Raw genomic sequence first — 11964 nt, forward strand, 5'->3', positions numbered from 1 at the left:
TTTTTCGAGACAGGGTTTCTCTGTGGCTTTGGAGCCTGTCCTGGAACTTGCTCTGTAGACCAGGCTGGTCTCAAACTCACAGAGATCCACCTGCCTTTGCCTCCCGAGTGCTGGGATTAAAGGCGTGCGCCACCATCACCCAGCAGGAATGACAAAATTTTTGGCAGAGACAGACATGTCAGACTGCTTGTGCCATATGTAAGGATATTGAGTGTGAGTCAGAGACCGATAACTTCAAAACTTCTGCTTGTTGACCAGCAGAGGGCAGTCAGTCTTAAAAGTTCAGTTTGTTCCGCTGTGTTTTCTTTAAGGCTTAGGAAACAGTCTTGTTTTTTGATTTGAGTCAGGGTATTGTGTAGCCCAGGCTAGTCTTTTGCTCACTGGGTCAAAGTGATTGACCTTGAGCTCTTGATCTCCTTGCCTCCACCATCCAAGTGCTGAATTCTCAGATAGGAGCCATCGTCCTTGGTTTGTGTGGTGCTAAGGGTTGAGCCAGCACTCTTATCAACTGTCTTGTGTCTCCAGCCAATAGCTTAGATTTTTGAGTATAGATTCTATGTATTATTGCCTTGGGTCAGGCAGAAACTTCATTTATTTACTTGAGGTCGTGATATATGCCTGTGCAATTGTGTTCACCTGTGCGTGTGTGCATGTATAGACCAGAAGAAGATGATGGATGTCTGTTACTCTCCACTTTCTTACCTCAAGACATGGTCTCTTACTGAACTTGGAGCTTGCAACCCTGGCATTTCTCCTATTTTGATGCCTCCCTATACTGCTGGTGTTACAAGTATATATACCTGATCATGCCCAACTTTTTTAATGTGGCTTCTGGTTATCTGAACTCAGGTTCTCACACCTGTGCAGCAAGTGCTCTTGTCTACTGAGCCAGCCCCAGTATACCTATTTATCCTTGCTTCTGGGTCCTAGAGAATATTGAATTTTTATCCTGAAACCAGGTATCATCCTGATTCCTAAATCCCATGGCTAACGTTGTTTCATCCTTCAAGTTTAAAAAACTTCGATCCACTATAAGATTAAAATGTTAGAATGGCTTGGCACTGGGCTTTAGTATAAATTGGACAGAGCACCTGAGAAATGTGGTGAACCATTGTTTCCAGTTCCTCTCTATTAAAAACGCCCCGGTTTTTGTGCTTGGTTAACTGTTCAATGTTAAATTGGTTAAACGTTCAGAGAACATTTCTGTTTTCTTAGTCTTACAATTCAGGAAACAGTGTGGAGTCATCTAGAGACAGTGTTTGATAAGGTTATAGCAGCTTTTCTGTGGTTTTACTGAGAAGTATAGGAAAGATGTCTGTAGAAGTATCCATTGTCCAGCAGCTATCTCCATATAGAAGTGGCCATTAGTCTACATTTTAACTTTAAGCACTGAAAGTTCTCTGAAATTAAAACAGTTCACCAAGAAACAAGAGAAGCCTAACAGTATTTATCAATTCTCTAAAGTTATAAGGTTAGCCATTTAGGGAGGACTTGAGATGTTAGGGTTCAGGTGGTAAAATTAATTCGGAGGAAATTTCTGGAGTAAAGTTATATTCTTCTCTGTTTGCAAACAGTCGGTGACTCCCAGGGACTGATAAAGGCCAACACTTAGAGATCGCATACTGTGTCCCAGATGTTCTCATTTAATCTTCATATGGATCTTTTAGGACCCTCTATCATAAAGATACTTGTTGTTAACGTATCCTTGTTTGCAGTTTAAGAAACTAAAGCACAGAGAAGTTAAGTAGTCTGTTTGAGGTTGTTTATGAAGTTGACAACTAGTGTTTTTTTTGTTCAGTATCTTGTGACACGATACTTGAACTGGATCAGGCTGTGGGTTAGCATGGAGCCAAGTTATTTTGGGTGGTTACAGGTTTTTAATGGAATATTTTTTATTAATTCTTCTAGAATTTTATGAATTCTTATACTACATTTTGATCAGATTCATGCTGACTCTTCCCCCTAATTTTTTCAGACTCATTCCCCAACTCCCTGCCTCCTCCCAACTTGATGTCCTTTTTTAAAGTCCAGTTTGTGTTGCCCATCCCACTAATGTATGCGGGGCCATCCACTAGAGCATGGTTGATTGCCAGGGCCACACCCTTAAGGAACACTGGCTCTCCCTCCCTCAGAAGTCATCAGCTCTCAGTACCTTCTCGGCATGTGGAAAGCAGCTCATAAGCCATGCCCTACTTCATTCTAGCGTCTGGACTAGCTGTTTTGGACTGGATCTCACACAGCTGTTCTGCTGACTGACATAGTAGCTGTGGGTCTGTGAGTGCAGTGGTCCTGTCATGTCCAGAAGACACTGTTTTTTCATCAAGTTCTCCCGATCCCGACTCTCAGAATCTTCTGCCCTCTTCTGCACGGGTGCTGACATTTGGATAAAGGTCCACGTGAAGTGAGGGACCTGTGGCAAAACTCTTGAAGCCACTTGGGTCACACAGCTCTTGTTTTGGCTTCTTACTTGGTGTAGTGTTAATATAATTTAAGGAAAACTTGAAAGGTTTTTAGAGATTTTATTTTTATCTTACTTGCTCTATTATGTAGATGAGAATAAAATGTGAATGACTGTTTTTTTAGTTACTTCTAAGTGACTTATATCTAAAGCTGTTAGCTATTGGTACTCACTTTCTCCTTACAAAAATAAAAGAGTTCTTGCTGTGTTTTTTTTCTAGATAGAAATAAGAAACTTTGTTCAATGAAACAATCTAACAAATTGTGAAACTAGTTGAATTGGTCTGTAGTTCTAGAGGGTGCTGACAGTAGGCTTGGCTAGGCATTTGGTGAGTTGATTGTTTCTCCATTCTACTCTTTCATTCTAGTAAGAATCCATATAAAAGAATATCCTTATGTGACAAGTGGATTAGGAATCCCTCTGTTTCAGAAATAAACAATGTGTTCTTTATAAAAGCCTGTTTTTTCTTGTATATGCTTCCTGAACTACATTAGTGATTTAAAGTCTTGACACTGTAGAACTGAATGAATGAGCTAGTGGCATGGAGGGAAAAGAAAAGTGGTGGGAAGAGGCAGGTTTCGTGTTGATGGATGTAAGCTGTCATCTGATGACCAAGAATTGCCTGCTTATTGTGACCACAGAGGATTTGTTAGATTGTTAGTTTCTAACCAGTCAGAATTGTTAACTGTCCCAATTATAAAAATGGTAGGAATTTATTTTGCATACAGATTCAAGAATTCGGCTTGCTAAATTGGTCATGATTTTGGTGAAGAGAATGCTATCACCTTTGGGAAGTTGTAAATTATGAAAGCCGTTTGTGATGGATTGTAGAATGTCCCTTGGGGTTTGTATGATTTATAACATTGCCTCAGGCCTTCTACTGCCTCCTGTTGGAATGACCTCCTCTTCAACCCTGGACTGCCAGCTATAATGCAGCTCTTTCCCTTGCATCCTTTAGGCTTGTCACATGACAGACATGAACTGTGACCCCTTTGTTCCTTATCTAGATGATTGGGTATCTATATTCTTTACATCTTCTTTTTGTTCCCTTATTACACTTTCCTTTTAATTCCCTACAGAGATGAGATGGGGTTTTTGCTAGTAGTTTTTATTTTCTGTCAGAGTGCAGCATTGGTGCAGAAGGAACAAAAATCAAATCATAAGCTGACTAAATTTTTATGTAGGGAACATACCCACCTAATCAGTGCTCACAATAAAAGGGAAGCATCATGGGAACTCTAGGAAACCACTGTACTCATCTAATTGTTTCTTCGTTCCCCAAGAACTCACTACCTGATTCCTGGAACCTTGCTTCTATGGAGACTTGGCAAAAATAGAACCACACAGTTCTTTTGTGTCCTGGGTTCTCTCAGTTGTTACAGTTTACTTCACTATGTGACTTTTGCTAACAATGACTTTTCTGTCTTTTCATAAAGACAGAATTTCTGAACCAAAACTTTTATATATGAAAAAGAATCAGTCAGCGCTACTTTAATTCTTCAGAGTACATACTTGTATCTCAAAAAACCCAGAGATAGATACTGGGGTTCAAGCTGAAGGGAAGAAAAGCAAAAACATTCAAGCCATTGAAGAAGTCTTACCTCTACCAAGACTGGGCAACTGCATACTAAGTCCTAAGCCTCTGTCTCTTTCCCTCTTATATTCCCCTCTAGTGCTAGAATTAAAGACATATGACTCCCTAGTACTGAGATTAAATGTGTGCTTCACCACCACCTGGATCTGTTTCTGCATTGATCTTATGTAGTGCAGGGTGGGCTTGAACTCACAGAGATCCATTTGCTTCTGTCTTCTAAATCCTGTATATAAGGTGTTTGCCACCACTGCCTGACCTCTAGTGGCTTAATTTTGCCCTCTGATTTTCAGGAAAGCTTTATTTGTTAAAACATAAATAAAAATATCACTATATTTTCCTTTTGTCTAACATAAAAAAATGCTATAACTAATAAAAACTATATACATTAAGTAAAATAACTATATACAGTATATACAGGCAATAAGTACATCAACAATGTCTTCTCCATTTGTATTTGACAAATTCAGAGAAATTACTCTATTATCTATCTGATCTTGGTAAATCCAAAGATTTGTACCTAATTTATTTTCTACCACAAGTTGTATTACCATACAAAACTATATTTTGATATTTCTCAACCTTGTATACTTTATTTTGCTTTAGTGAATTTCTTTCCTGAGTCATGTAAACAAGGAAAATGATAACTATAACTGTCTAGTCTTCAGCTACCTCAGAGACCCTAGAAGGAAATAATATTAACTTAGTAAGCAGGAAGTGCGAACAAGCAACTTCCAAAGAATGTAAGAAATGACAGAAACAGCTGACTGCCTGGACAGTCACCCATAGTTCTCTGCAACATTTGGAGTGTCCACCTTTGACCTACACACCTAGAATAACTGGCAGACTTTTCTATGAAGCAGGGTTTTAGAAGGACTGTCCTATCTTGTCTGGGTGAGGTTGGACAGTCTTTTCTTTTTTTCACTGGCTCTCGTTTCAGGGTTTGGGTGGGTTTCTTTGGCTGTCAGTAATAATTGGCAGTAGTAAGATGTCATCTATTGCACACCTGAGTAGCAAGACTTGCAGAGAAGAAAGACACCAGATAATTCACTCTGGACTCCCATGCTTATTTGATCATAGCTCAGTACTTGGAATGGACAGATCATGTTCTGTACCTGTCAGAGCTCTGAACTGTAGGTGGTGTAGAGAACAATCCTTTTTCTTTATGGACTGTCCTATGAACAAGATTAACATAATGGGAGAAAAGATGTGGTTAAGATGGTATAGCCCTCAAAAATTGAATGTGTTAGAAGAAAATGTGTTTGGCTAGATAAAGCCTCCCCAAAGTCATGCTATGAATGTGCATTAAATTACGTTGACTAATTTGATTGTGGTATTTTGTTGACTTTACACACCATGCCCTGCACTGTCAAACAAACCAAAATTGTGATGGGAATAATTAATATCCAGTATTATTAAAACAGAATGGGAAGATTTGATTCCCATGTTACCTAAGTACCTTTGTGTAAGTCTTGAGAGGATGAAGCAGAGTTGCCAATCCGATCAAAATGTTTTTCTTTTTACTTTGACATTTTACAAAATTAATTTATTGTTGTGTATGCATGCATTTATGATGCATGTGCGGTGTGGGAGAATTATCTGTATTCTGTCAATCATGTTATAAATAAACGATGATTGGCCAGGCAGGAAATATAGGTGGGAAAAGCAGAAAGGAAATAGAAATGATGTAATGAGAACAGGAGAATTCTGGGAAGGAGGAAGTTGATTCCTCCCATTCCTGCCCAGAAGCAGCAGGATGTGATCTGCCTCACTGAGAAAAGGTACTGAGCCACATGGCAAACATAGATCAAAAAAATGGGTTAATCAAGATGTGAGAGTTAGCCAGTGAGAGTCTAGAGCTAATGGGCCCATCAGCTTTATAACTTATCGAGATCTATGTGTGATTTTTCTTTGGAGCTAAACAGTTGTGGGGTACCAGGCGGGACAGAAACCCAAACAAGCAGGCCTGGCCCCTTCATGTTCCACATGTGTGTTGGTTTTCACAAGAAAACTTTCTGGAGTCAGTTTTCTTCTTCCTTTACATGGATTTCAGGGATCAAACACGGGTCTCCAGGCTTATGCTGAATGTGCCTTTACCACTGAGCCATCTCGCCAGCCCTGAAGATACTTTTCAAAACAGAATATAGTTCTAAAATAAAATGAAAGGCAAAAGATTTATATGATCTGGAGAGTCTCAACGAATAATTGTCTAGATTAACTTGACCTGTCTGTGCAAGATTATTTTGATTATGTTATCGAGGATTAGATCTCAATGTGGGCATTGTCATTCCCTACTATAGGGATCCTGAACTTTGCAAGTGTATAATGCTTAGTGCGAGCTGAGTGAAAGCACAGACATATCTGTGACTCTCTTCTGTCTGCAGATATAATATGCTCGTTTTTCTAAAGGCCCTGCTGCTGTGGCTTCTTTGCTATGATGGACCGTAACCTGGAATTCTGACTAAAATACCCTCCCCAACACACGTAAAGTGAAATCAAGAGTTTCACTTTTATACAATTATCCTTTAAAGTAATTCTTTGTTTGGGTCAAGCAAGATTATTCAGTGGGTAAAAGTGCTTACTGTGCAAGTTCAATAACTGTAGTTTGATCCCTGGAACCCACGGTAGAAGGAGAGAGCCTACTCCTCAAAGTTGTCTGTTGACATCTGTATACTGCATGTGGTATGTGTCCACCAGCACTCATATATAATATACACACATGCACAATAATAATAATTTAAATTTCTTTAAAATTTCTTTTTATTTTATTTATTCTTCTATTTATTTTGGTTTATTGAGGCAGGGTTTCTCTGTGTAGCTCTGGCTATCATGGAACTTGCTCTGTAGAACAGGCTGGCCTCAAACTCAGATCCACGTGTGTGTATACGTGTGTGTGTGTGTGTGTGTATTTGTATATGTCATATAAAACGTATATTATATTGTGTATATACATTATATGTCTTCCTGAATATAGCCTGTTGAATTCATATATTACTTATATATATTTTTTCAAGGCTGAACGTTTGGCACTGGACAACTAACTGCTGTGCCCTTTCCTCAGTTGCTTATAGTTCTTTATATTGGATTGAGGCCTCATGGGCTTTCCCTATTCAGTTTGGCATGTCCAATGGTGTCTTGCTCCTTCACATTTGTGTGGTCATGTTGGTGAGACTTTATATGTGTAGCTTCTGATATTAATAGAAGACTCAAACCCACAGCAAACTTAATCCCTCTTCTGAAATGATCTCTGAGCCTTGGGTGGAGCTGCAGTTGTATTGTGGATGTAGGTCAGAACAGGACTTTGCAACTCTGCATTTTTATTGGTTGTAGTTATCTTTAATGGTCTCTGGCTGTTACAAAGAGAGGTTTCCTTGGTGAGGGTTAAAGACTACTCTTATCTTTTGGTATAAGGACAAATGCGTAATGGATTATGGTTAGGAAATATATTAGTTTAGTAAAATTGTGATTGTCGATTCTCCTCCAGTAACCAGGATTTCACTAGTACTGAATAGTTAGCTAGCTCTCCAGTACCAGGCATGGTGTGCCTCTTGTTGGGTGGGTCTTAAGTCTAATTAGAGATATGCATACCATGGCAGTACTGCACCCAAAGGGTAATCATGCCATTCTGGTTGCCTATGTGGTTCATAAATGTCATAGCTGGGTAAGATTGTTGATTGTCTTCATTTATTTATTTATTATTTATTTATTGGTGACATTGAGATGGCTCAGTGGATAGAGTACTTGCCACAAATGCTTGACAACCTGAGTTTGATTCCTAGAACCCATATAAATATAGGAGATAACCAATTCTACAGAGTTGTTCTCTGATCTCCACATCCACACCATAGCATGCATATGCCTCCCCCCAGCCCCACATCATAATTCACAAAATAATAATAATAATAATAAATAAATAATTTAACATAATAGTGCATAGATGTCAGTGTTCAGGAAATGGTCTTAATGCAGGAGTACTGGGTTTCAGTTTATTCTTGGATGAACTTGAAACTTATATTGGTTGTTGTGTTCATAGTCAGTAAAATCAGTTAAGAAAATATTACGCTGGGTATGGTAGTACATTGCTTTTAATGCCAGCACTTCAGAGCAAGAGGCAAGTAGATCTCTGAGTTTGAGGCTGGCCTAACTACACAGTGAGTTCCAGGCCAACCAGAGCTAAATAGAGAGACCCTTTTCCAAAAGAAAATACTATAGATACTCATGCTGTTTGTTCACGATTTGACACGTTCTGGAGGGGCTATAAATAATAGTCATTGTGCTTAGAGAGCTTTTGGTCTGGCAGGTTAGTGATGGTATAGAAACATCCTCTTGCAGAGTAACTAAGGTTCTTTGTAAAAGAGTGGGAAATGTATGCTTGGAGGCAACCAGAATGGTGAGTGCTTACCTGGCACCACCAATAATACAACATAACACAGTGACTAACTTCATATCAAATTAAAAATTGAGACCTATTACTCTTTTGCTGTGAGATTCAGGACATATGACTAAGGCTAAAGTCATTTTCCTGTCTTGTCTGAGAAATAGAAACTGTCCTCACTCACTTTGCTGCAATGTTGTATGAAAGAAAGGAAACAAATAAATAGCTACTGGAGAGCTATTAAGAATTTTTGGGTACTGTGTGGCATGATGAAATTTGAACCACAATGGGCTTTTGTTATGTTTATTTTTACTATTGATGCACAAAAAACTGCTGTCCTTTGAGGCAATGGATTTTTATGTATATGTAATTCTTCATCAGCCCCAGGATCAAAATAAATTTATCCATCACTTTGAAGTTTTTTGTAAAATCTTTTGAGTGGGATGGGCAGGAGAGTAGAGCAAGGAGCACCTAGAAGAGAAGAAATCATTTTATTCAAAGAAATCAAACCATTTCCTGCCAGGCCAGGAGAGAGAAGTAAATGATTTCATGACCTCAGTGGGTTTAACCTTCCATAATACCTTCCCAATGGACAGTGGGCTCCTATGTGCCACAAGAAACAGGTTTTCCTTTATGAGAATTTTTATTTTAAACTAATTTTATCTTTCCCCCCTCCCCTTTCCCCTATACCTGTTTAGGGCTTCAAAGATAACCCTTCTGCTTCTGGGACGTCCAGCCTAACAGCCACCAAACCATTGCTTCGACCAAGAATCACAAGAATCTGCCTCAGGGACTTGATATTCTGTATGGAACAGGAAAGAGAGATGAAGTATTCTCGAGCCCTATACCTTGCCCTTCTAAAGTGATCAATCCATCCATCCATCCTTCCATCCTTCTGTCCATCCATCCAGACGCTCACTGTTTACTGCCAAAGAAGATCTAAAGAGCACTGTTGCACTGTCCTGAAATCTCCTCAGGAAAACAGTCACCAGTATGGAAGACCACTGTTTACACCGACAAGCTCGCGCTTTCTTTTTCTTTTTTTAAACTACATTTTGTCCGTATGTCCTGTGGGTTTTTGCAGATGAGAATTCAGATGCTTTCTGAAAGTCAGTACTTTAGAGTATACTTTATATATAAGTATGTAAAGATATATAGAAATATCACCTACCCACCTGCATTCAATTACAGCAGCTAGGGACTCCCTCTTATCGTCTCCGTTTTCTGTTTGTTTTGTTTTTTCACACCATAGCAATAAGGTACCCCTCTCTGATACAGACTGCATCTAGATGTAGGAGAAAGGAAGCGTCAGAATATATCCTATACCGAACCTGTCTCCTCGTATTAGATTTCATGTCTGCAATTAGAAGTTAGGTAGCTAACTGTGACAGGTACCTTCTGAAGTCGACATGTGGCAAGCCATAGCATAGGGTCACTCTTGACTTGGATTAGCTGAGCTAGAATTACAAACACAGCTGATGGGACCATTTGTGTCTGAGGTTGCTGTCTCTCTGGCTCCCCACACTGTACTGTTTATGATACCTAGTGAGGCATCCTTGTCAGCTAAGTTTCAAAGCTGAGTTGCTACTGATATACCTCACTGAAAAATGGAAAAACTAGAAAATACTAGAAGGAATATGAGGCCTTGCATTCAAATTGACGAGGGAAAAATGAAAATGGCAATATGAAACAGATAGGTATACCATGTGCCCAAGGAGGGTGACTGCACTTGGAATGACAAAGCTGGTTCTTGTTTTGGTGATGGCCAAAAAAAGAAAAGAAAAGAAAAAGAGCGAGAGAAGAAATCATAGGTCAATCAAAGAAGAAAACCTGGCAAACATTTAGTTACAGTATTTCAAAAGATGCCTCTTTTTTTTTTTTTTTTTTTTTGTATTATCTTATTTCCCAAGATGGAGTTCTTTCTCTCTTTTGTATGTTTTAAGCATCTAGTGCTTTTCGAAACCTGTAACTGCTGACAAGAACATTCTAGGACACCCTTCGGTTGTCTTAGGGGTGCTTTCAGTGTTTCACCCTTAGGCTTGTGGCTCTGTGAACAACATATTATGTACCACTCTGTACGGAGGAATCCGATACTCAAGACACTCCCCTCTTTTTTTAAATCTACCTATGTAAATTATAGCTGACAAAAAATAATAGTGGAATTGAAATCACATACCAAAAGAATGTCACACCGTCCTCTCAGAAGATAATTAAAGGAAAACACTAGGGGAAAGATCCAGGGGAAACACCTCTAGTTTATCACTATACATTCTGTTCTTCCCACAGTATCTGTTATGGCCATATTCTATATTGTTATAAGAGTTTAATTGGCCACAGTTTTTGTTTTAGCAAGTTATGTAAAATGTCATAAATTATGTATATGTTAAAAAAGTAACTTAACAAGAAATCTATATCCAAAGTTGTTTTGTATATTTAAATGCTTAGCTTTATTTTTTGTAAAGTACAATGTGCTTCCACATTTGTGTAATCTTAGTGATCAGATGTTTAAAATTATTTAAAATATACCATTAAAGCCATTATTTTATGATTAAAAAACCAACAAAACACAAAACTTTGCTCAGTCACTGACTTTGCAGCAGTTTTCATTGGTAGCCAATCCCTGGAGGGTTCTGATGTGCCTGGCAGTGAGTCTCTTATTTATTTTGGATTATGGACATTTGGTTGTGGAATCTCACTTCGATCTAAGTTGCTGTATCACTTCCTTTCCAATAGTTATAAATTTACCTGCTGTTTGACTCACAAAGAAGGCTAAACATAGTTATTATAAAAGCTTTTCTTGGCCCATTGAGTTTCTCTTACCAAGATAATCTTTTTCAAAAATTTTAATAGAAAGCCTTTTTGTGGTATACACATGTGTGGTGTATGTATGGGTGTCCTCCACTTTCACCCCTCTATCTTACGTTAGATAACAGGTCTCACTGAGTCTGGAGCTCACTGTTTGGTCAGGAGTATCTTCCTGACTCTGCCTGTGAGCCCTGGGATTTCAGGAGCTACCAACATGGCTTTTCACATGGGTGCTGAACCTACACATGGGACCGTATGCTCACACAGCGGGAGCATACTAACATGGCCTTTCACACTGGTGCTGGGGACCCACACTTTACACCGTATGCTCGCATAGCAGGAGCATACCAACATGACTTTTCACATGGGTGCTGGGGACCCACACTTGGGACCGTATGGTCACACAGCAGAAGCGTACCAGCATGGCTTTTCACATGGGTGCTGAGGACCACACTTGGGACCTTATGTTCAGTCTGCAGGCCTTCTAGCCTCTGAGCCAGTTCCTGACTTCTTTAATGTCACTTCTGAAACCTGTGTTGTGGGATGTATATTACACAGGGGAAAACAAACATGTGCATACAAATTATTACTCCACACAATTGGCTTTGGGGTAGGTGCATTTTCTTTAACACAATATTAAGGAGCATTGATTTTTTTTTTTTTTTTTTTAATGTGAATGCTATGGATCCAGCTCAGGTTGTCACATTTGCACAGCAGTACTCTTACCCACTCAGT

General features: G+C 39.0%; 1 protein-coding gene across 1 annotated transcript in view; it reads left to right on the forward strand.

Annotated features, from left to right (window-relative positions):
* Positions 1 to 11950, forward strand: part of Taf4b (TATA-box binding protein associated factor 4b) — a 117863-nt gene extending 105913 nt beyond the window's left edge. Inside the window, exon 15 of the mRNA XM_026783653.1 lies at positions 9123 to 11950. Within this exon, the coding sequence (XP_026639454.1) occupies positions 9123 to 9290 (168 nt within the window). The 3' untranslated portion in view covers positions 9291 to 11950. The remainder of the gene's footprint in view (positions 1 to 9122) is intronic.
* Positions 11951 to 11964: the final 14 nt, after the last annotated feature.

The sequence above is a fragment of the Microtus ochrogaster genome, chromosome 18, assembly GCF_000317375.1.
Source record: "Microtus ochrogaster isolate Prairie Vole_2 chromosome 18, MicOch1.0, whole genome shotgun sequence".
NCBI lineage: Eukaryota > Metazoa > Chordata > Mammalia > Rodentia > Cricetidae > Microtus > Microtus ochrogaster.